Source organism: Syngnathus floridae, chromosome 21 (assembly GCF_059516105.1).
Source record: "Syngnathus floridae isolate MCC-2025c chromosome 21, RoL_Sflo_1.0, whole genome shotgun sequence".
Classification (NCBI taxonomy): domain Eukaryota; kingdom Metazoa; phylum Chordata; class Actinopteri; order Syngnathiformes; family Syngnathidae; genus Syngnathus; species Syngnathus floridae.
This window is the reverse complement of record NC_142433.1, coordinates 4,439,793-4,465,706: the sequence shown is the minus strand read 5'-3', so window position 1 is coordinate 4,465,706 and position 25,914 is coordinate 4,439,793. Positions and strand designations below refer to the sequence as shown.

Genomic DNA, 25,914 nt, shown 5'->3' with positions numbered 1-25,914 from the left:
ATATCTAGAATTATTTGATAAATTTGTCAATAATATTGAGATTATATGGAAATGCTGGAAAAAATAAGGAATTTTAATTTTACAAAAAAATATATTAAATATGAAATTACATGTTGAATGTTGCATGCTTTTTTTAACCTCACACAATGTTTTTATTTATTTTATTTTCATTTCTGGAGATCATTTACAAACAGCATTTCAAGTGAGACAATTGGACTTCATGGTGATGTTTCCCAGGTTGTGAAGGGCCCTCATTTCCTTCAGCTTGATATATTAAAAAAAAAAAAACACACTTTGAAAGCAAAAGCAGCGAGGAATAACTCCATGAAAATAATACTTCCCTCTATCTGACCAAATCTACAGTTTTATATCTTACAAATTAGGCTCTTCTGTTAATTCTGCTCCAACTATAATACAACTTTCTACATATATTATAAAATAACTTGAACTGCACTACACAAGCACACCACTAACACCGATGTAACAGGGCAAGTACATGTCACATGCAGTCTTTGCTGCGACTTTAATAATTGTAAAAAAAAAAAAAAAGTCTTTTTACACTTTACAAACAGTTCCTCAAAAATAAAAACTTCCTTTACTGAGAGTGACTTCGTAAGGTGCAAAAAGTTTACAAAATAAGAGTGAGAGCTTTCAAATAAATACTGAGAACATTTTCACCCAAAAAGAAAAAGGAACTGTTTGCAACACTGAGGACGTTAACAGGAAACAGAAGCAGATGAATAAAGCAAACAACATTATCCCTTTTTTTTTTTTTTTTTTTTGGTTAAAAGGCACACAGCCAATTAAAGACCCTCAGTTGCCGGGAGCAACCATTTGTACTTACACAAAATTATCATTTCAGGTTTGCCTTTTCTGTGTTGATTTTAGGTACTTTGGAACTGGGTGAAAGTTCATCTTTGGGTCATCAGTTCACAGCTTAAATAGGAGTAATGGCGTTGTCTTTAAATAACAGATATTCCAATTAACTGAACGACAGCATCGCTTTTCCTCCTTTCCTTCCTTCCTTCACCGCATCCTCGGGAGGATTGTCATTGTGCAGCACTCGGAAAAAAAATAAAAATAAAACGACAACAACACTGACTTCATCACTCAGACACATCCGGCAAGGTTAGCAGCTGACAGAAACTCGGAGCTTCCGCTTGGTGCAATGAGAAGATTGTGTAGCAAAGGCAAACGGCGACCACGTTAGACCGCCATATTACATCTGCGGCTCGCCGGAATCGGTTAAACCCAACGCCAACGCCTCCTCTGGGGTTAAACCGTTTTTCAAGGTCCGCCTCACTGAAAGAAAAAAAAAAATTCACGTCAAGTTGTGTCGGACTGCAAGCGTATAATTTTGTTGTAGATCTTACATGATTTCCGGTTGGCCCTTGACCTCCTCCTCTCGCGCGGTTGCGGTCTACTTCCTGGAGCCTGAGTGGCGGACCTCACGATGCGCTCCATGATTTCATCCGCCGCGTCGTCTCCGCACACCTGAGTGTCTTCCACGGCCGGGGTCCGCGTTCGCATGCTGCCACCTAGAGACACACGTTCGTAAATTCAAATTTTAAAATTTTATTCGTCCTATCTCAGTCGCCCTTACCTCCCCGTCCCGGTCGTGATCGAGTACGGGTCCGCAGGCCCGGTACAGCGCTGCCGTCCTTGTCGCCGCCGCAACTTAGGCTCGTTCTCAGCACGGCTTTCATGTGCTCGTGTTCCGCCGCGTCTTCTGCGTGGCCCAGACCTTGTGGCCTCTAAAGACAAAGGTCAAAAGTTAGCTTTACCAGACCAGGACAGATAAAATTTCTTTTTTTGCAGTTTCCAGATATTATAGAAAGTGGTGATGTCATGCACACACGCAAACACACATGCAGGAGACGGGCACACGTTTAGGTACCTCGCTCTCCTCTTCGTCATCGGACTACACGGGAAAAAAAGATGGAAAGTCAAAGAACACGAAGAGAATCAAGGGAGGAATTTCAAGGAGCGGCACTCCGCTTAGAGGAAGAAGAGCAGGAAAAAGAACCTGAGCTTGTGGCGAAGGGGCCACGGTGGCTTCACAACTCACTGTCGCGTCCATCTCCACGTCCACGATCATCTTCCCTCGCGTTTTGTTCCGTTCGCGGTGGTCGGCTCGTTTCTGTTTCTGCTGCAGCACGCGGTCTCGGGTGGTCCGGTACTCCAGAGCGAACTCGCTGAGGATCTTACTGAACCTCTGCACGCTGACGTCTCTCGCGCTGTGCGCCGGGTGGCCCAGAAATAAAAGGAAGGAATGGAACCTGACAAGAAGAGACGTCAATCATTTGGTGTTTTTCCGCTATCAACAGATGTAGAATTCTGAGGAGCGCCACCTATTGATGATCCTTCGGTGGACGATCTTGAGGATGATGATCCGCTCGGCGCAGTCTTTAAGGAAATCCGACATCTTCTGCTTAAGCTGCGGTTTCATCTCATGCTTGGCGATCACCTTCAGGTGGTCCCACGATGCTTTGCAGCGGCGTTCCATCTGACCCAGGTTCTCCTGAAGTAAGTCAAAATCCACCTGGCATCCAAAAAGGAGAATTATAATTCGGCTTTGGTGGAAAAGCTTACCATCTTTGTATGAAGGCCGACCTTGGCGGAACGTGTGATGGCTCCAATTTCCGAGTAGAGGTCCGTGCTTTGAGGAAAGTTCTCCACCACCACCGAGCAGGCGTGATGTAGCAGAGACTGTTTATGGACCGTGTCCTTTACTTCGGGGACCTTCTGCAAGTATTTCAGCTCGAAACCTTTGGCCTGGACGCACAACGTTTATTTGTAGTAATGTAAATTAATCTGCACATGGCTTCAGTCCATCAGTCTGGAAATAAACCCGACTCACGTTGGTTCCGTTGAGGAAGTTTCCGATCGCGAGCAACGTGGAGAGAATGTAGCGGAGAGTCTTGTTCTTCTCAAGTTGTTCCATCCCCTCCTTGAGATCCTGCAGTGGCTCAGCTACTTCCTGAAGATAAAAAAAAATCATTTATTGCTAACAACCTTTAATGCATTGGCCCCGCCCCCAGAAAATCGCATCCAGTGAATTGTCGGCCTGTTCGAAATATGAGCCTCAAAGGAAATATAAACGTGGACTCCATCTTGTGAGAAGCGCTAAATTTTACAAGACAACACGGAACGTGGGTTTATTTGGACTTTAAACTCCGTAGGAGTCAAATGCGATGCGCCGGAGGAAGACCGCTAATAAACTCGGTGAGGTAACTGCGTTGATGTTTTGCGGATGTCGACACAGATGCGGAGCACATTGAGATGATAGATGGGCAAAAGTATTGAGACGAAGCTTCATTTGGTGAGGCTAATAGAAATAGCGCCCTCTTGTGGCATCTATAGGTAATCACAACCCTTTCAATCCATATATTTGTGTCAACGCATTCTCACCTTTTCAGTTGCCTCGTAGTCCATCTTGAAGGCCCACAGCTGAAGTCGGGCGGAGAGCTCGCTGATGGACGACAAAGTGAGGAGGAACTGCTCGGCCGAACCCAGAGGAGTGTCGGGGTTAGCCAATTGAGCCTCCTGGATCTTCTGTTTCTCCTCCTCCGTCGGGATCATCGTGAGGATTTTCTGTCGGATGAGACAATATTTAATACCGGGCTCCTTTTTATGAAAATCTTCGTGTTCGTACCTCGATGCCTTCCTTGTTGAGCGCGTATTCATCAAAGTTGAGGATGGCCGTCTTGATGGTGCGAGGCGGGGGCAGAACGGTTAGCCCGATGTTGATGGCGTTGCTCCTTTTGGAATCCAGCACGATAATCTCCTGGCGCTTACCGTCCGCTGCAGTTTTCTAAAACACGCAAACGCACCGAGAGGGTCACTGCCGGGTTTCTCACCGAGCCTTGCTTTTCTCAAACCGTGTGGTCCACTTTACGGGCTTTTAAAGATTTACAGCATCATCACGCTGGTTATATTATCTGCAGCTGTGGGGGACTTTCAGTTTGCTCCAAGGACACTTCATTAGGTGCAGAACCCAACGAGTGTGTCAGGATTTGTTTCCAAGAGCCACATGTACATCTTTGAAGACATGGTGGTCCTGAACGTGGAGGATCACCACAGGACCGAGACTATCGTAGCTACAGACCGGCGTTATTTTGTTAAGACTTTACGTAGATCTCGACTGTTAAGTCCTTGGAAATTCTGTAAAGGCCGTATTTCAGCTCTGCGTGTTTTACTGGACCCTCAAAAATGGAGTTGTTTGATCTGGATCAGAACACACATGACCTGGCTTAACCTTCAATATATTGGAGAACCACTGAAAGGCTCTCGAGACTTACCTTGGTCACAGGCATTTCTTTTGACTTGGACTCAAACAGATGTTCCAGTTTGACTGTGTCTAATTTCACTGACTCCAGTTTGGTCCAAACGGAGTCTCCGTTCCTCTTGTAGTCCCTGCATGGCACTTCTGGACGCACCTGAACACACAGTCAAGATTCACCATTTTATTTTCTGTCACGCTCCCCCAAGTGGATTAATTTGCTTGAAATTCCACTGCCATCTACTGGAGGGGATGTGCAATTACACTTTATTTTAGTACAGCAAAAAAAGTTGGATACATGTCTTACCTCATTCCAGAATAATCTGATTGTCTTCTTCTTCTTGTTGAAGAGAGGAGGCTCGGGAGGAGGCCCGGGCATTAGGGAGCTGAACGACGGGGGAGGTGGAGGAGGCAGCATCATGCTCGACAAGGGAGGAGGTGGCGGGCAACTGCTGAGGACAGGCGGGGGTGGAGGGAAGGACGCGAAGGAGAGCATAGGAGGCGGAGGCGGAGGAGGGGGAGGGGGCGGCGGTAGGTCGCCGCAGCTGCTCATCAAATTAGCGTCCAGTATGTCGATGTCGTCGTCCTCCGTCAGGTCGGTGAAGTTGATGTCGCCGATGCGCAACTCTCGAGGGCTCGCTAAGAGTTGGTCCCAGATGGTGTCCGACTCCTTTTTGGGAGGAAGAAGCGGCATTAGATCTTCGACTTGGCCGTCCAAGTGCGGGTGGTTCATGTCCTTGATCAAATCTCCGAAACGCTCGGCGAATTGCCGTATGCTCCCCCGCTGATCGGTTTTCTCATCGTGCTCGTTGTCTAACTGTTCATCGCTCGGTTGTCCGTCAGCGTCCTTGTGCGTCTCCTCTTTGTCCTCCCCCTCTCCTTCTTCTTTCTCCCTCTCGGCATCCTCCTCTTCCTCGCAGGGCTTCTTGTTTTGCGAGTACAACATGTCCAGCATGAAGAGCTTACTGTTGAGTTTGCTACTTTGTTTGTTTACTTCTTCTTTGAGGTCTGAAAAGGAAAATGCATTTATTACGTCTCTGACTCATCGAAGATTTAATTTGAACAAAAAAAATAAATCCACACTGACCATTCTCGCTGTTCCCTCGCTCTTCTCTCTCCAGGGTGCTGCTAGCTGAGGAGATGCTGGAGGCCGAGCAGTTGTCCTTCTCGTTCACCTCCTCGTTTTGCCTCTCCTTGTCGCTCAGGATGCCGCTGTCCTCCTCAACCTCCTCGTTCACCTTCGTCTCTTGAGTCTCCTCCTGCTCGCCTTCCTCCTCGCTTTCGACCTCCGCTTCTTCTTGCACCTCCTTCTCTTCTTCTTGCTCCTCTTGTTCCTCCTCGGTTTTGTTCTCCTCGGGTTCTACGCTGGCCCTCGAGTCGTCGGCTTCATCTGTCACTGAGAAACACATATTTTACATCAAACGTGGTGTAGCACTTTTTTTTTTTTCAGCGTTCAAGGGGACTTCTATTTGGACAAGGGTGCACGGCTCAACACGCACGCTCGCAAGGAAAACAAACAGGACTTGGCTAACGCCAAACCACATCCCGGGCGCACAAAGCCGGGTTGTGGCCACAACTGAAGAGGAAATGAAGGACCCAGTTCCTGTTTGCATCCAAACACAACTCGGGCTACAGTCGGCGTAGTGATGCCGGCCGAGGTTAGAAAAACACGGCGCCGTGAGGCCTAATTGCCAGAAACTGTACACACCCAAAAATAAGACATTTTTAAAAACGCCCTTTGACCTACTTTCTCAATTTCTAGTTTTTCATTTTTTTCAATCCTTCCCAAAAAAAAATCATATAAACCTCCTACTAGTAATTCTTACCAGCTTGAGAGGATACGTAAGTGCTAACGGGTTGTTCGGCTTCGTCGTCGGCCTCAGCGTCTTCCTGCGAGGACGGCGTGATGCTCCGCGTGGACGACGGCCACGTCTCGGTAGGTTCGAAGGTCAGGTCGAGTTCCAGGCGGGTCCTCGGTCCGCGGGGGACGCGTTCCTTCTCGTACTCCTCGGCCGCCAAGCGCTCCACGTTCTTATACCTGAGAGGAATCAGTTTCTTGTTTGGTTGCTGAATGATCCGAAATCTAAAGATGTTCACGTCCAACCGGCCAGCTGGAAACTGAGAGCACAGAGTGGACCCTCTCCCTCAATATGCTCCTTCAACTAACCCCTCCTCTTTTTCCCATGAATATGTGGCACTTGTGTTCCGACTTCATTAGCATCAGACCACTTCAAGGTCCTGGATACTGCTTTGTGTGAGTATTAGCTGGGTGCGGAGTGTGGCCAATCCCCCAAAAGAAGATTTTAATTGGATGTATATAATAAAGTCACCTTTTTTGGTCAACTGAAGGACTGTATGTAAAATATTTCCATGAGGGAAAAAGCCACACCCACACAGACGCATTGTTTCATTGCATGTCAATGAGGCTCTGTGTGGCAGAATAGCAAAACATTTGCATCAGTATGCAAATGAGTTAGGGACATCTTAGTTCCGCGTGTTAGCCGAGGCTAATTCTCATGAGAACCCAAAGTGCTGCAGAAAATTAGTCTATTTGGGAGGTGATTTAAAAGAACTGAAAATTGTGATTTACCTTTCTTCCCGCGCCAACCGGGCCTCCTCCATTTTATCCAAGTAGTCTCGGCTGTGGCACACAGATTATGATTAGATTTTTTTTTTTTTTCTGCAGTGTCATCCGCTGACCCAGGCCTTACCTGTGTTTGTTCCTCTCCTCTCGTTCGATCCTCTGCAGCCTCTCCTCTCTCTCCATGCGGCGCCGCTCTCGTTCGGCCGCCAACGACTCCTGGTGTTGTCGGTACGAGGACGATAGGAGACCACCCAGGGGAGGCCTGAGGGAGCACAAATGAGAATAACCGATTTTATATCCCAACGTCATCACATGAGTTAGTCCAATGGGCCAGGTGAGCTCACCTGGGACTAGTGGGCGTCGAGGAGCCGCCGTGAGTGGAGTAGGACCCGGGACCCCCGTTCCTTTGGAGAAGAAAAAAAAACACCGGTGAGACAGCCACGCAAGCTAAAACAACATGTCGACTGACCCGAGGCGAGAAACAAATTGTGAATCAAACTACTTGAAGAGCAGATCCAAGTGCCAAAGGGGAGGAAGTGCATCAAAGCAAGACCGGTAAAGTGTAAAGAGCCACCACTGTATGCAAATGAAAAATGTTAAGAAGTGACGAGAAGATCCCATAGAGGTCCACAGGAGAAGAGTGGAAAAAGGAATGGGGAGGGGTGTGATGGGGAACCCAAGTGAAGCCTTTCAGGGCGAGGATTAATAAAAAGTGATTTGAAGACCAGTGAGCATTCAAAGACTTGATTGTGAAGGAGAAAAGATGGGAAGGAAGTCTGGGTTTCCCTCTGACCTTGGAGGTGTCGCATTATCTGTCTGCACTTCGGCTTGGATTGGAGATTGAGGTGACGTCTCTTCCTCCATGTCGTAGGAGAAGAGGTGAAAGGGCGAGTGGGGCTTGTATGGGAGGTGCTCGGGGGAGGGATACGAACCGCCCCGCAATGGCGGGCTGACCTCGTTGCTGGCTGGCACTGTGCTGGTGACCTTCTTCCTGGCCAACAGGGCGGCCAGAAGAGAGGGGGCGCTGAGGGGGGAGGGCATAGGAGGAGGGGATAGGGGAGTCAAGGGGGGGCTTAGGGGGGAGGGCATGGGAGGGGGGGACACGGGAGATGATTCCTTCCAAATCCCGGGATCTCGCTCGTGTATAGGTTTGGATGTGATGGTGATGGATTGGATTGTCCGTTGAATGATGGATGGAAAATGGCGAACCGAGCTAAGGAGAGAGGATTGGAATAAGAAGAATAAACAATAGGAACCCAAAACAGTGTTGTCATGGTTTTCGAAGAGCTCCTGAGATAAGACACTTTGACCCCATTGTACCTGGAACTATTCTGACTAGTCAAAAAAGCGTCATCGTTTTCATCGGAATCGGATTCGGTCAAGGCGGGCGGATCCTCTTCATACTCCTTTATCACTGCATCCTCATATTCCTCATCTCTACGGAAGGAATCGGGAAGGGGTGATCAGAAAGCAGGCTTGGTTACATGCATGGGTGGATGGCAGGAAAATGGATGCAAGGTTATAAAGAAATACAAGACATCACGATTCAAGAATGGGAATTGAGAAATGAATTGAGTATTATTCAGAGGATCACATGATTGTTTTCCATATCATGCAGCGATACTCTCGAGTGGTTATGAGCGGCGGAGGGGATGATGTTGGAGGATTGTTGGAAAATCTCAGTGAACTCAAAAATGCTGAGCACAGTATTTTTGGGAGGGGTGTAGAAGAGCATCAATGTTAATTTCATGATTCGCAAGATAAAATAAAATATATATAATAGAATAGCATCAATGTTAATTTCACGATTCACAAAATAAAATAAAATAAAATATATAAAATAAAATAAAATACAAGAAGAGTGTTAGTTGAACTACTGAAAAAAAATAACCTTTCCACAATTGCGATTAACCTGTCTAATATTAAAATGACTTTGGCAAAATATGATGCGAACCTTTGTGCGAGTGAGGGAGGGGCCTGTGCTTGTAATAGTGTGACACGGCAAAAATGTTTATATTGTGATAAAGTGCTGACTTGGCAAACATTGAGCCTCTATAGCATGGTGGTAAAGTGCATCTTGGTAGTAGTAGAGGACCACAGTGGAGGTCAGAAGCTGATATTTTTCAACTTACATGGATGGAAGGCAACCTGAAAGTGCTCTGGAGCGGAAAGTGTCGATACAAAAGAGTCAAGTTTTTCTTCTCGACTTATTTCAACTAATTCAAGATAAATCCTGCAAGAAGTAATGACTTGTTGTCTCACTCACCTCTCGCTAATTTCCTCAGGTCTTTGCCCGTTAAACAGATGGAAGCCTGCCCTTTGGGGGGACGCGGGGCTGCAGGGGGACGCCTGGCCGGATCGCACCAGAGAAGCCCTGCGGCTCCGCCTCCTCTCCAACCCGCACCGCTTATCCCCGCCCCCGATGCTCGCTCGTCGACGATCCCGTCGACCCGTCGGCGGAGGCTGGCTGTCGTCGTCGCCGTCCTCATGCCGGAGGGTGGACTGGTTGATAAATAAAACACTTATGAGTTCCAATTATCACGGCTACGTTTCTGCTTCTAAAATACAAACCTCGTAGATGTTGAGCTGCTCAACCAAATCCAGATCGGTTCCTTTCCGATTCAGGTGTCTCTGGGTTACCGTCTCCATTCCTTGCTCCTCCAGACCGTCCACCATGTCGTAGAAGGAGTCCTGGTCCGGTAAAGCTGCCAACGTCTGCCGGAACAAACTCAGAGTTGATACGAATACTTTTGTTGGTAAATATTTTTTTCTTTATATCTCCCCTGACCTTGTTGATGAGGGTCATGGCGTAGATCAGGAGCTCTGTGTCCACGCCGTCTTTCTCCTGCAAGATCTCAATAGCATTGGACCACGCTTTGCAACCTGGACACACCGGTATCAAATATTAAACGGGCAAACGACTTTGTATATCAACAGAAATGCAAATGATGAGTTATAATCCACCTCTTTTGGAATCCACTGTGGCAATGGCTTCTATGAGAAGCGAGGCGTTGGACTCAGAGTACTCCACGAAGACCAGCAAGAGTTTCATAGCTGTTTTAACCACCAGGCGGAACTAGAATAAAGGATTACAATTAGTTATGCTGAAAAAAAATGCTACAAAAATATCTTTATGGTTTTACCTTTGACCCCACAAGTGTATAAAGCCACTCGATTGTCTCAGTGTGGCTGATGACCCCGTTCATCCCGTCAACATAAAGCATGATCTGCCCCAGAGCTGTAAAAAAAAAAAAAAAAAAAAAAAAAAGCCTCATATTAAGTTGAAAATTGTGTACTTTTTGCCTGAATTGTTTTATACCTCTTAATATATAGTTCTGGTAGTTCTGGTCCGCTTCGGCGCCCACTTTGATGAGACACGTCAAACCTTCAGCCATCACAAACTCATGGACGAGGTCTTTGTCATCCTGGTGTAAAAAAAAAAAAAAAAAAAAAGAAGTCAATTAGTACATTATACATACGTGCACATGCACAAAATAATCTTATTTTGCTTTGCTCCCTCCCAGCAGGAGGCAGTAAAGTTCTGTTTTAAACCAAACTATCAACATCATGAGATGTTCTTTGCTTGAGAACCGTATGACCCCAACTAGATCAACGGGTTAATTATGTAACCAAATCTAAAGAATGCAACCAGCACCACAGTTGCATTCCAAAAAACATTTTAATTTTTAATGCATTTTGCTCTATATTACCTGAAAGATTTGCTTCAGCGAAAACAGCGCCCTTCTCAAGTCACGTCCATTGGAGTTATACAGTTTTTCTGCAGAGAGAGAAATAGGTGTTATGATTTCATTACGACTATCCGCTTCCTTTCTGGCAGGTCTTGTTTATTCCACAGCTTTGCACATTTTACAAAAAAAAAAAAAAATTCACAATGAATCTCAGATGTGGAAAGGTTTGGTGGCCAGCGCCACCGCACACTTTTACCGTGTCCTCACTGGCCGCACGGCACGTGTACGGCCTCTCGCCCCCGTTTGTCACGCACGGACACACACGCACACACAAACATATGCGCACATGTACACGTTGCACGAGTGATTAGAGTTGTAATGGAATGTTAATGAGACTCTGGCTGGGTTTTAGTCGTGAGGTATTCAGGTCATGACATGGAAAGTACTCGGGACTAAATGCTGGAAGTGCTGATAACGCTGCAATCATACTTAACCTTGACAATCTTCCAACATAAAAAAAAAATCATATTTACGACCTTATTAATCATGTTGTATAAAACCTGAATTTACTTGCTGATATGAAAACGTTTGGACCATCTCAAGGGTAAACGGATTTTCTAAAAGTAAGGCTGTGGCGCTGTCTTGTCTGTCTGGAGCTTAGTGGTAACAATCACTGAACCAAATGAGGCTAACCCAAGACCAGGGTCACAATCATTATCATTCCACACCATGAATTACTGTCTGTCTCCCCGACGAAGCAACATCCATAAAATGTCCGTCCATACATTTAGTTGCACCCAGAAAGTTTTATCTTTTTATTATATTTTGCTATCTACTGTTCCTTATGGGGACAATAAAAGGTGGCCTGCACTACTTTTATGGCTTCGTTGACACCATTTTTTTTAGTTTCCTTTTAAGTCAAAGCCAAGAACAGTATGTCTGGGCCACAGGATCGTTCTTGGAACCGCACAAAGTGACAACGTCACCGAGCTGTGAGCGAAAGCTGTCAGGGTAACCTTTCCTGAAACATCTGCTGTCTATCAAAGCCTTGTCAGCAATTGTGATAAGATTCAAACTTGGCCCAATTCATCGTGGCCTGCACTTGAATGTAAAAATAAATCCATGTTACTATTTTCGTGATTATGCTAAAATTACCTATGCACAAAAATGAAAGCAGTTTCCTGAAAAAAAAAGTGTCCCATTACTTTTGTCCATGCCGCACTGAATTTACAGGTTTATCAACATACCTGGAGATAAATACTTAATTATGCAAGTACAGTTTGTTTTATACTGAGACTGGAATTTCAATAACTCACAAACTAGGCAGGTCTTAACATAGATGAAGACAAATGAGCGACAGAGAAGAAGAAAAAAACAAAACAAAGCGAAGAGTTGGCTGTCCACGTGTCCTACACAGACCAGGCTCTCATTTTTCCCCGGCCACGCGTTTTATTATTGTCATAAGGAAACCTGAAACACTGGCTGGGATGTGTCATTGTGGTTTGTACTTGTATTCGAGCACTGTTTGTGAACGCAGGCGTTGATATGCACACAGCATGTGGATGCAGACTAGATGACACGTTTTCAGTTCAAAAAATTCTTCTTTTTTTTTGAAAGGACACAAAGTTCTTCATCCTGACCTCACATTGTGGCAGGCTCAGCACATAATTTAATCCCATATACCACCTTAAAATAGATTTTATAAAGGAAAGAAAAAAAATAAAAACCACAATGAGCTGTTTTTGCCGTAATAAGTTTTATTGTAAAAGTCTGCGATTCATTTGTAAGCCCATTTTTTGTCAAATTCTCGGCTTATTTAATTTTTTTTTTGCTCTACCGTGGAGAGTAAAAAAAATCTATTAGACGTGAGGAATCCATTTAAAGTTTAAAACACAATTCTGCCTTTTGATTATATATATAATGTAATTTATGGTGTCATTTTACTCCAACCATTCCAATGAAGATAAAACTGCAATGTGTATAAATCAGGGAAACGACCAAATCTCCAGAAGAAACAATTAACAACCTAACTCGATATCCTTTCACCAGGTAGTCGAGATTTGGATGCATGGAATTTCATCCCAGATTGGATTAATGAGGATTTGACACCTACAATCGATTTCCATCTACTCGGAATAGCGAATGAAAATTGCATGGATCAGTGGGAGTGTCCTGGGGACCGAGGGATTCCCCCACAGTGGATTCTTCCTACTAAATCGCTCAGGCGTTCTGAGATCCCTCCTTCTCCCACCATAATGAGATTAGCACTGTGACCCTTCAGCTTTGACTAATCCCTCAACATTTTACTTTGCATCTACTCACAGAAGTCAACCGAGGCCGTTTATCAATTTATCAAAATTGTTGGTTCTGAAATGACATTAGCCATGGTGGTAAGTTCACTATCATCTCTGTTTAGCCACATGAATGTCTGAGGAAGATCACCCAACTCAAGGTCAACCAAGGATAACTTTATTCCGTGGCACAACTGTCAGTGGGTCATACTCGAAAGGAGACCCCGGTTTAAGCTCGGTTAAAACCGCTGACTCGTATTTCTTGAGGATTTAATAGTACCCCTAAAAAAAGTTGTGTGGGCCGATCAGTCAGTTGGCTCTTGAACTTGGTCTTCTAAAATAAAGATGTGAGAAGAGCATGATGGCATGCTGGTGGGCTTCATTTAATCTCACAAGTGTCAGTATATCATGCTAAATATAGCCAAGCTGGGTATCACACACGCTGTAACATGGAGAGTCACTTATTTTGTTGTTGCTGCTGTCACGTCGTCAATTGAGGCCCTCTAAAGTTCACACTATCAAGTATGACGCCAACATAATGTGACAGGTCCACAACAGTTAATGTTTCCAAATTGAAAGTTACGCTCCAGTATCCATTAAGGCAGGAGAATATCCAGAGAATACAATCGTGATAAATGAACATAAATTACCTCACATTTATATTCTACATTATCATCCAGGTATTGGTGTTACTGAAAAAAAAGTTTGTCTTTAAGGAATAAAGTAAAAATATAATGTGTGACTTTCTTACAATATCTAGAATAGAGAATGTTAGTGGGTCACGAAATGAGCCCTGTGGTACGCCACAGATAATTACAGGAGATTTTGTAAATGAGAAATTGTTTGACAAAATAATTTGAATGGATGTATGTTTTCGGAATAAATTCCACTCACAATTGCACTTTTACTGCCAGTTCAACTTCTTGTGTCAACTCATCTATATTCATTAAAAAAATGACAATCACTTCCAATGTTATTGTCAAAAAGGATCAAAGTTTTGGTGTCAAAGTACAGCTAGTACTGCATGTTCATGAGTGTGTCATTTAGAGAGAGGGGGAAAAAATAGCCCATCAATCTCTCAGAGGCTAATAGAGTTTGGATAATGGTCGATTACATTCTCATGTCAAACCGAGGCAGAAAGGAACATTTGGCAGGCCGTGACGACAAAACTGCTGAGGACAACTCTGTTATTTTGCGACTGTCTATTTTCTCTCTGTTGGTCTTGGCCCACTCGGAGGAGCGCTGGAAGCTACTGATGGCGCGGATGACGATGGAGGGCCTATGAATTTCGTGTGAGTGCAAAGTAAGACCTCCAATGTTTTCTTGTGGGATACATGCAATAAAAAAAATTGTGGTTCAAAGGTTGTTTATGCCGAGTGATTAGCTCCGTTTTAATTGCAACTCATGTGATTGTGGGAAAGTTTATTATGCACGTGTGAAACAAGCACTCGGTGTTTTGGCTACAACAACCCCCACCCATTCTTCGTCATTCCCTCTCACGCCCTTTCTCACTTCTCACGCTCAGTGTCATTGTTAATTGACCGGCCTCGGCGTGCATGTGCAGTGATGTCGCATGTCGGATAAACAACAGAGAAAACTAAGATTAAATCTTTAGATGAAGAATATATAATCCTTTGTAATATGGAGATTGACGTCAGCTCAGGACTAGCAAATATTTGATTCTGCTATACTTCAGTAAATTGTGCAAGAAATAAATGCATTGCACACAACTCATTTGAATTTATGATATAACTTTCATGAGCTTGCATGAAAACTACATGACACAGCAGCTAGCATGTTTTTATTGGACCCAAATGCAACTTCCTGTTCCATTGGGTCTTCAGCCAGCTGATTCTCTTTTTACCTGGAACGCATCAGATCCTAAACCCATCATCCCTTAAAAAAAAAGAAAAAACAGACTGGATCGGACCCCATGCTAGCATTCTCCCGCGCGTGCTGGGCATGTTTAGCTTGTGGTGATCCTAATGTTTTATTGCATTATGTAATGGTTGGAAAATGATTAAAACAGATGAGCCAGAGGTTTGCGGAGAAGCGCTCGGCGGCTATAAGCAAAAATGCAGACTTTGCAGTTATACACACACATGGCGTGATATACAGTATTTCTTCCATACAATGTAGATCCTGATTTAAAACCTCCAGTTTGTATCTTTGGCTTTCATTGTCTTAAATCTTGGCTCCAGTGGTGCAAGAGGAATTTTTGTTTTCACAAATATATTTTTAAACCTTGGCATGCAATGACAGTCATCAACTGGGCTAGGGTGTTTTTATAAGGAAAGAATGGTCACCAACCACTTAGGTAATCTTCATACCAGGAAAACTACAGCCCTACTGTGATGTGCTTTTTTGGAATTTCTATTTGTCTTCCCGTGACAAGTTCAATTAAATTTTAGGAATAGTATCTATAGTAGGGGCAGGAACGGAGGACAGAATTGTTCACATTCTGTCTCTTGGTTATGTAACATGTTTGTATAGCTACAAATTTTGTCTTTAGGCAGTGTTAATAGGTGCCCCAAAGGGAAATGACAAATATTCCAGACATGGAACAGGCAAAAAGGCAAAGACAGACACTTAAAGGAAATTACTTGAAAGTACAATGTATCTACTATGCATTGACTACCGTATTTTCCGGACTATAAGGCGCACCGGACTATAAGGCGCACCTTCAATGAATGGCCCATTTTAAAACTTTGTCCTTATATAAGGCGCACCGGACTATAAGGCGCACCATGAATGCATCGTGTCAGATTTTTAATCCAAATCAAATCATTCTCCATTTTATCTTTTTTATTTCAACTTCAGGCGCAACCAATTACACAAAATAATGATCCATAGTCTTTTTGCTTCATGATTCATGACTGAGAGGCTGGTTCACCTAACTCAAAGTTGCCACTGAGTCACCCGTTGCGCTTTCCACTTCTTTTTAACACAAGCTATTATTTTTCCAGTCGATGCATTGAGGCTTCGGAAAGCTCACTCTAGAGCACAACAGTTGCGTTGCGCATGTTTGTCAGCATAAGTGCAGGCCTGGGAAAACCCTGCCACATCCACAGCAAGCAAAACACTTCTACTGCTGGACACCATTTGACGTTTATTCGCTATGACATTTAAGAAAATCAGCGTTTGATGTCTGTTCCAATTTTTTTAGTTTACATTGTCTCCTGAATGGTTTTGAGAGAGCTGAAATACACTTTTAGGCTAGCGCTGAATTATTCCGCTACTTCCACCACTTTACACCTCCATCCATAATACCTCAGCAGCTCCCACAGCAGCCATGACTCATGTGGGCTCGGGCGGTGAGGGTAAAGGGGAAACTATGCGAGCGATTTTTCCCTGTATTGCCTTCCTGCTGTGACTGGCGATGAGGGTGTCCTCGATTCTGATTTGTAGGAAACCAGATTGAGAAAAATATCTTTGTTGATAGACACAAGGCATATTTTGAGCCAAAGCCACAGGTGAACAAACGTGTGTATATATTTGGAGGCACAGAAATGGACACCAAAAATTTAAGCTAGCTTGTCAGACTGTTTACTTTTTTCAATAACTTATATCTTCGTGTCCCGTGACACAACGGTGGGGAAATTGCTGGTATGGCTTGCACGTATTTAAAACTTTTGACATCTGTCCAACAAATTAAGACGTTCCTCCCAATTCATTTCACCCCCAGTGACAGTTCGAATGTTTGTGTGAATGGTTGTCTCATTATTTTTCCTGTAATTGACTGATGACTAGTAAAGGGTGCAGCCGCCCTGGGCCCAAAATCATTTCGGAGGGACTCAAGTTCTCTAAACACCTAATGATACTTGGAATCTGCCTTGAATTCAATTCATAGCAATCGAGTTCAGCTCAACCATGCTACGCATTAGCCGGTAAACCCTTATCTGGGTTGTGTTTGTGTGTGGCCAGATGGTGAAAGCTACGTAAGCTATGCACTTTAAATAGCATCACACTGACATACCCTCGCCCATGATGAGGTACGAGAGAATAGCCAACAAAATGACAACCGTGATTTCCCATGTCAGTCGGTAAACGCCGTGTCTTTGGAACCCCGGTATTAGATGACCAAAAATGGTACGGTCCAGTTATTTAGCTTTCCCCCAAAATTACATCCGGCATTGAACTGAACTGTTTGACGGGAACAAACCTCTAGACTCTAGAGCAGCCTTTCAGCTCGGCCGTAATGTGTCTGGACCTTAATGACTGCAAAGCCACAGATGTCCCGTTCGACGTCCGCCCCCCTCCTAGCTTAGCCAATGCCAAACATTATCTCCTTGTCACACCATGCCATCGCCAGGCCTTATCTCCCGTTGCCTGCACAGTAAATCGCTGTTGGAACCAGCTGTTTTCTCTCGTTGCATCTCAAAGCCAGACTGCTCGATACAACTGCTGGCATAGAAACAACCACTTGTCACTTCACCATCATGTCAGGACGGTTCATCTACTGAGACTGTAATTAAAGTACATGAGGATTACTTACAAATAAGTGTATCTATATTTTGTTTCCAAAGACAGATTGAATAAAAGCCAGTTTTACCGACTGCATGACTCTCATTAGTGTGGCATACCTGTCAAATACCATCGCCGGCTCTATTTTTGATCACTGAAACCAAAGGTAATTGCTGCATGTGGGAAGTCCAACCACAAGAAAAAAACAACGTAGACAATGAAAAATGTCTACCTCCTCAATTAGTTTTAAATGTTTGTGTCATTACTTCCTTGAATCAAGGTCTTTTGAGTGACTGACCTTGAGCTAAGAGTGTAACGTTTTATACGGTTGCAGTGGTATAGTGGGTAAATTAAAAAATTGTTAGATTTGAGATAGTCCTAAAAAAAATTAGCAGTACGCTAACCTTCGTCACGTTTCTGTCGTGTCGACACTTTCTAAAGATAACGTCCCGTCTGCCACTGCCCCGCCTCCCATTCCAGAACCATCTCTCTCCACCAGTCTGCTTTTAGTCCTGCAACAGCTAAAATTATCTTTTAATCAGGAGGTTGAGACTCGGACTCTAATGGAAATGCAGACCACGGGATTATCTAAGAGAATTTGGGGAAAAAGGGTCTTATAATAGACACCAAGAGACGACGAATTGTAATACGAGTGAGATTAAAAAAGGAATTGATCCTTTCCGGTTGTAATCATACACAGATCCTTGAGAAACACGTAACATTCAAGGCAATACTCCGTAAGCAATCTCAGTCTTTGATTGAGACAGACTTTTTGTTATTTAGCGGATAAAATGCTGACGACTACTCAAGCGATTTGAAGGGTCAAGACCTCGGAAGGATTAGAGCGTTAAAGAAGTAGTGGACAACTGAGACAGCGGGTGGGGCAACTAGTCGGCAAGTGAACAGACCACATTGCTTGGAGAATTAGAACTGCTACTTCCGAAACAGCTAAATCTTAGCTAGATGGTGAACCGGTTCTCATAAAGGCTCGGTGTTAGCACGCTAGGGACAATTCTAGGAAGCAGTTGTTTATGTCATGCCGAACGACAGCAAACACAATGTTGTTTTTGCTAAAGCCGAGATGTGCAATGTGTAATCCCCCCCGTGAGGGCATGCGCGTTGTCGTGGTGTAAGAAAGGGATTTAGCCAACAACGCCAATCCCTACGCTCAATCAACTCCATCAGCGCCATGTTCACTGAGGCTTTTATATTTTTATTTACAACGAGTTACAGGTTCCTCATCCGTGTTGTTTTGAAGATCCCATCCCGGTTATGCATCGCCATCAACTCATTTGACCTTCTCTCATTTTTAATCAATTCTTGCTAGGCACTGATTCTGTCATTCAGAGTTAGCTGCTATCACTGGCACGGACTGTGTTGACGCTGGCTAGGGAAAAGGTCATGAAGGACGACGGTGAGAAGGAAAGAGCAAAGCATAGATAGAGATTAATTTAATGCCTTTGGAAAAGGGGGCAGGAAATGGCAACTAAATACTCTCATGAGATTCCGTGCAAAAAAGATTGAGCCGTAATAAGATATTTAAATCGCCCATGTGTTCACGGATATTTCCGTGAGACGGCTAAAATAGACTTTGTTTACTTTATGTGATTTGACTACTGAGAATTTCCTTCGCAGAGTGAGAAAATTAAAACCCATGAAGGGAAATATTAATACTTTGCTGTTATTACATTTTTTTTTTCTTGCATGTTAACAAGTCATCAACTTTGGGACATCATCATGCAAATTATTCTTAATTGTTCCTAAATGGCTCTGACTGATTTACATTCCATTATTCTGACACATGTTTAGAAATAAAAACAACAAAACATTTAGTAAACACTATTTTTCATGACATGGGACAATAGATTTTCCAAAAGTGGTTAGCTAGCTATACATCCAGAAGTGATCATCATTATCGTCACTCGCGGTGATGTTGATACCGTATTACACTAAGTGCATCGGGAGCTTTCTCACAGCGGGAGGTCTATCATCCTAAATCTGGATGTTCACTGTACGGCGCATATTGGATTGCTCATGAATCCGACCATATGGGTGTGCAATTTCATTTGAAGAAATCATACAAGTTCGTTTCGGGATACTCACCGATGCAAGCGTGTACGCGGACGGTCAGCTGGGTTCGTAAAACAACACTGTGCTTTTTCCCTCTGGACCTGCGGGAGATAAAAATACACATGTGAACGTTAAAAACGATTTTATCGGCATTCAAGGACAGTTGAATAGTATTATATTATTTATTTTATTCTATTTTATTAATCTATCCGGTGTCACGTGTTTTGGGTCACGTTTTATTTGCACCTGTTGTGGTCAGCCTTGTTCCTGATCTCTATTGATTAGCTCCCGAAGGCAGGCACTCGTGGCGTGTTCATGTGTGCCTCGTTGTCTCATTAGTTGACTTGTATTTAGTAACCTGGTTTTGCAGGGTGTCTGTTTGTTCGTTTCGCAACTCACATTCCACATGTCATGTCATGATTGTCGTCGTGATGAACATCTTGTTTCCTCAGGTGTTTTTTGTGACTTTGAATGCTGATTGTTTTATGACTTTGCTAATTTTGTACAGTCCCTTGTCTGCCTTGTTTTGGAAATAATTTCCTACCAATTGTGTGGCAGGAGTGGCATCTTAAAATTTGTTTTTATATTTAAAGATGCCACACAATCGTGGGTATTTTTCACATGGATTTTGTATCAACTTTGACAAACAAAAACCTAGAGCCCCTATTTTGATAACCATCTGAGACAAAAAGATGAGAGAGCAGGACTGCAGACAAAACACTCATTTTTTAGTCAGAAAAACAAAATGAGCACATGACAGGAAGGCAAACCAAACTCAATGTTTTCATCCAACCTAGTCTTAATCTTTAACTCCAATCATGATAACAGAGCGTTGTGAGACAAACACTTCTGAATATCTTTTCTGGATTCTTGATTACTACCATCCAGCAAAACTTAATGAACCTGGTTGGTTGTTGATGGAAAAACACAAATCTTCTCTCATCGTATTATCCTGGAAAGACATTGTTGTGCCCATCTTCTTTCCCTTTGTTTACTATCAACTCAGTTGTGACGGCAAGCTGCGGAAAGCACTGGAAATTCCGCTTAGATTATATTTTGCTTGCGGATTATATAATCAGGATTAGGCAAATAGTACTTAACTAATAAGAAAAATGTGGAAGAGTGGGAAAATATGTTTTTGGGGAGTTGTGCATTTCAAACGTGCATTTTTAAACCCAGCCCCAATTTATGACTCATTGACCGACTGTAACCTTTGTTTAAAAAAAAAAAAAAAAAATCCGCATTGATTGAAAGTCACACTGTTCCAATCCAACCGGTTGCTCCACTTAAAAAAAGTCACGCCTTTATTCACCTGTCTATTATGTGAAAGCTTAGCTTACAAAGCAGACACATGAGCCAAACACCCAAGCACACAGACGCAGGTTTTGTGGTTTTGTCTTTGCTTAGCGAGCTGCCGCCGGCAACTTAACAGATCCGCATACCACAAATCTCTGCTAAGACTTAAATAGTGCCAACTCGAATCTGGCCAAAGTTGATAATTTGATCTAGAGTAACGTATTTTCCGGACTATAGGGCGCACCTAAAAACCTAACATTTTCTCAAAAGCCGACAGTGCGCCTTATAGTCCGGTGCGCCTTATATATAGACCAAATTCCTAAATGTAAACTGGCCCGAAGCATTGTGTCATGAAAACAATCATAAGTGGCCTGCTGAACACGATGAATCAAAAAGACTATGGATCATTATTTTGAGATTATAAAGTAATTTGTTGCGTCTGAATTTGAAATAAAAAAGATAAAATGAAGAATGATTTGATTTGGATTAAAAATCTGACATGGTGCGCCTTATAGTCTGGTGCACCTTATATAAGGACAACGTTTTAAAATTGGCCATTCATTGAAGGTGCGCCTTATAGTCCGGAAAATACGGTAGGTTATAAGGGTGAAGAAAGCCACCAGCAGGTGACACACATGAACTACTTGGGATTGCTTTATTCATTAAAATGCACAGTTGGTGCAATATGAGTTGTCGGGAAAGAAGGAAGGAAATTAGTACGTGTGTTTCCACAGTGCTTCATACTTTCCATGAACTTCTGCTCCCAAGAAATCCATATCAAGCTGCTTATGATTCTTCTCTTTTATATTAGAATGGGAGCAGTTTGTGTTGCTTGTTTATATAAATGGATGTATTCCCACAGCGTGTGATAAATGATGATATGAAGAAGCCATCTCACCCTGTTTCATCTTGCTGGAAGCCTTCCAGCTCGTCCCTTTGCTCAGCCAAGGAGGACTCCAAGTCCAGATAGGTGCCATTATGGGAAAGCTGCAGCGCACAATCGTCGAGCTATGGAAAACAGAAAGACGTGGTGTTAAAGCTCAATACGAAAAAATGCTGAATCATTAAGTCTTGAAAGCTTCTCGCGATTCCTTCGAGTTCTGCTACAATAGTCTCCACTTCATTGTTGCAGATGTTTCAAAGCGTTTTGGAGCATGAGAGAAAACGGCGGGAGGGCCTTTTTTCATGTGGCTTCGTTTTTATGTACTAAGGAATTATTGTTGGCGGTTATAAATAAAATCAGCACAACGTAAAACTCAAACAAGAAAGGGAACAAAGAAGGATGGTTTAATTCAACATGTAAAGAAGTCTATAGTGTGTATGGAAATCAATGTCCCGCTGCTAAAAGCCAATAAAGGCATCTGCTATTACTTGATCCAGTACATTGTGCGTCAGTCGCTCCATTACATTGTGTAACTAGAAACCCCGTCGTGTTTAAAACCAGGTGCACGAGAATATATCCGTACACCATTGATGTTTATGAGCGCAAGTTGATAGCAGGTGCTAAGAGTATCCCGGTAACAATGCATAATAAGTAACATATGTCATCCCATTTATTTATTTCATTGCTGATGAATGAGATCCGAGTCAAAAGTGAATTAGAATTTGACCTGGAATGGTCGTGTGATACCAAATGATTGCCCGGCCGAGGAATATGACGACACACTGTGGGCGACGGGCGCTGATCACAAGACCCGCCGCGGGCCCTCGAACTCGGAAACAGAGACGGTCCGACTGGCGGTGTAAATATAACCTTGCTATATTTACTTGTGGTTGCGTCCACTCAGGAGCCCGAGGGGAGGTGTGTCTGTGAAGCCTGGGAGTTGTGAGGCTAGTTCTATTATGGAGATTGTCAAATTTAGAAATCATCAGAAAGTATGAACAGGCCGCCAATAAGGGTGCTGACTTTTTGTCTTGTTCTAGTTCCTCTCTCATTTTAATCTGAGCCAAATCCTAATCCAACAACGGGGGAAAGGCAAAACACGGGACAGTAAATAATCAGACACAACCCTGATTAAAAACGCAGTCGATAAAGCGGATTAAAATGCACTTGGAGTTGCGTTTCCGTGTTTGACGCCGGCGTATTATTAAAACGACAGCCAATTTGCTCATCGAGTTGTTTACCTGATTTTCGGTCATGCTTAAAATCTTTAGCATGCTGAACCGAATTGACAATTAAATTACATGTAAATTAAATTACACAACTTTGCATTATGCTTTGTGAGTTGTGCTAAAATAGTTTGTATGACCAAATTCAGGGAGGGGGGGGGTGAGAACAAAAGGGTTGTTAATCACGTCCTGCCCTACTGCCCCAATTTGAAGTTGAAATAAGACAAAAGCATTTCTTGCGCCTAATCTGTCCCACATTATTCAGCACATTTAGCGCCGCTTTCATTCCACAAATACCGCGCAGCCACTTTTATCCTAGTTGTGTCTCAGTAGACGAGTAAAACTAATAACTGGGGGTCTCATGTTCTCAAAACTCTCCGGTGGGCGGACTGGATGGAGTTCCAGTAGCAACTGTAAGGTCCCAGGCTGTGCCCAAAAACACTTAGTAGCGAGTATTACTTACACTCATTTAATCAAACTCTCCCCCGAAGTGGAGAGTAATTATTTCCATGTTAGAATAACATCGAGCATGGTAACGGCCCCCTTATGTAACTTGGACTTTTACGAACTTTCTCAAGGCAATCAGAGTTGCATAAGTGAACACAGCCACAATTTTAAGAGGGTGTGCACACTTTTGCAATAATTGAACCAAGCATTGACTTGTACAGGTAGCTGATTTTTTTTTTTTAAATTGTCTTGATTAACTCATTTTTTACAGTAATTGGCATTTGAACAGAGGTGTGTGACATCGCCAACTAGTGGCCTGGCATGCACAATACAACATTTTGAGTTGTTTTGGAGAATTTTCATGCTTGTGGGATTGTTTTGCCAACACGTGACAACAATCTTACTGTTGACGTGTAAACGTACCCGCATACCACGCCGGTCTTTCCTCGCGTGTGTTTAAGTGTGTACAAACTGGCGTGTGGTCAGAGAGGTAGAGGAAGGAGACAGGGGGGAAGAGGTCAGGAAAACCATGTCACCCAAAGTGAGAAGAACAAAGTGTTGCAGGCATCCGGGCCTGGCCCACAGGAATTCTGGGACAAGTGACCTATACTTTATGTGTAACCCAGCTGGCCATGCACATAGTCACAACATAATAATACAGTAGGATTTTCTGAGAGAAGGACACAGGAGGTTATTTTGCTTTGACAAAGAGACGCTATCAAATATCACCCCCCTTAAAAAAAAAAAAAAAAAAATCAACATTCATTAAGTGTAAAACCGCCGACAACTGTGACATTTTTCAACAACATAATCCCAATTAAGTCTCTTAAGCATTAGACGAGGGGAAAAAGTGCAACTTTTCAGTTTCATCCCTATAATCTAAAGTCAGTCTCCGGTTGCCATCGCGCACCAAATTGCAAACACGAACACAAGCCGTTGCCATCTGTCCATGTCAAGGTTGTAATCATAAGCTTTTCTGCGCTGTGGGCCATTTTTCATTTGTTTTGCGGCTTTTAAAATACGGGGGAAGCTCAAGATGGACTGGTCTGGAAAACCACTTTGCTGTCGAAAGTGGGTTTGCTGTCAGAGTTGTGTGCAAGCACTTCAACTCTCTTTAAGGCTCCCCCATTTTTTTTTTTTTAATATACACCTTCAACTTTTTTTTCTTACAGTAAAAACAATGTCACATATCTGGTCGGAACCGACGATGAGTGGTTGGAAGGAATGCGGCGCTGTTTGGGAGTTTTCCCTCGGGCTCCTTTTGGACCTTTTCACATGGCCATCAGAAATTGACAGTGACCACTATACACCTGTGTGTCAGGCTATTTGTTTGACTCGTGTCTAGTTAAATGAAGATGCTGGAGGATATGACTAGTTGCACTGATAATGGCTGCCTGTCAACAAAGATTTACAGATCTTCACACGTGCATAATCTTATTTCTAGTCCTCGCCTAAAATATGGCCACCATGGGATTAAATGAGTTGTTTATCATGAGAAAAATGACATTTATGGTGGAGTTTGTTGCTACTGTAAGCCTGGAGGAAAAAATATTTGAAATATATTTCACCCCATGAGACTGCTAGTTAATTATGAAGACACCATTTTTACTTTTGCTGATATAGAGCAGTCATTTTAAAAAGATTAGTTGCACAAACATCTGAACTTGTCAGTACTTTTAGAAGTCTTACCTTGTGTGGAGCTTTCAAGAGCCGGTGGATGCCTGCTAGTTGGTTGATGAGGGGGATGTCCTCCCTGAAGGTGTACAGCGGCGGTCGGGTTGGTTCTGGAAAATTAGTGCTGTTGAATGGATCGGTGTCGTCTAAAAACTGAATCCTGCACACAAACGTGGCCATGGTGCATCCATGCAAGTGGTTGCCAGCTTTCCCCGGGCTGCAGAGCTCAATATGCTGGTAACTAAAACAAACAAGCGTCGTCAAGTGGGCAACCCGGGACCCAGGCTTGATCCGATGGACTGCCGGTCACTCACTATGCTGTCTCTCGTCTTCTACTGCAGATTTTTTTTTTTTGCACTCCCCTGTTTTATTCTGGGATAGGCAGGTGGCCAGTAAAGGGGGACGTAGGCGGACTCCAGCAGCCTGGTACCGGAGAGTGTCTGTCTGACACTGACAGCCGCTCCACTGTCTGTATGAGAGTAAATCCACCTCCCTCCCCCCCTCCTCGTCTCTCATGCGAACACACACGCACTTGCACTCGAAGTGTGACGCATCAATTGCCCTTATTTTCGGTCTCTCTGTGTTTTTATTCCAAAGAAAAAGTATTACTCCCTCATGTAATTTACATATATGTTCAATATGTGTAACTCTTATTTCAGCTCGTATTGTAGTTGCAGTCATTGTTGAGATTTTATTTAAATATGGGAAAGTTTGCAAGTGGCCTCAATAAATCGACTTTTGACTCGCTGAAAAATATTTTTAACATTTGTATTTGGTTAATTTCAGGTAGATAGACTGTGGCTAGTCAATAGAGGGCGTTAGTGCACCGTTCACCACGAACATTACTTTCCTTGGAGCTATATAGATAGATAGAGCATATAATACAAATATTTGTTGATTTTAGATGAGCAAAATATGCATATGCAGAGACGGATTAACCAAACAATGTCATAAAAAGCATTCACACTAAAGTTATGCCTAATTAATTGTCCATATTCTGACATAAGG

General features: G+C 43.3%; 1 protein-coding gene across 3 annotated transcripts; it reads right to left on the bottom strand.

Moving 5' to 3' along the window:
• Positions 1-147: 147 nt before the first annotated feature.
• Positions 148-25,397, bottom strand: fhod3a (formin homology 2 domain containing 3a). Of its 3 annotated transcripts, XM_088366191.1 has the most exons (30): positions 25,221-25,397; positions 24,922-25,147; positions 21,575-21,684; positions 19,414-19,481; positions 10,577-10,644; positions 10,186-10,291; positions 10,010-10,104; positions 9,831-9,942; positions 9,655-9,749; positions 9,438-9,581; positions 9,133-9,368; positions 8,187-8,303; positions 7,660-8,079; positions 7,211-7,270; positions 6,994-7,128; positions 6,873-6,923; positions 6,109-6,320; positions 5,370-5,678; positions 4,590-5,290; positions 4,302-4,439; positions 3,656-3,814; positions 3,412-3,594; positions 2,861-2,980; positions 2,614-2,775; positions 2,352-2,542; positions 2,027-2,279; positions 1,898-1,921; positions 1,604-1,754; positions 1,374-1,538; positions 148-1,302 (listed from the first exon to the last, which is right to left on the bottom strand). In XM_088366191.1, the coding sequence occupies exons 2-30, from the start codon at positions 25,084-25,086 to the stop codon at positions 1,220-1,222; spliced, it is 4,833 nt and encodes a 1,610-aa protein (XP_088222317.1). In that variant the 5' UTR covers positions 25,087-25,147; positions 25,221-25,397; the 3' UTR covers positions 148-1,219. The 3 variants fall into 3 exon arrangements, with proteins under 3 accessions (XP_088222317.1, XP_088222318.1, XP_088222319.1); XM_088366192.1 differs by lacking the exon at positions 1,898-1,921 and having other exon boundaries at positions 2,069-2,279; positions 24,922-25,396; XM_088366193.1 differs by lacking the exons at positions 7,660-8,079; positions 8,187-8,303 and having other exon boundaries at positions 24,922-25,396.
• Between the last annotated feature and the right edge of the window lie 517 nt (positions 25,398-25,914).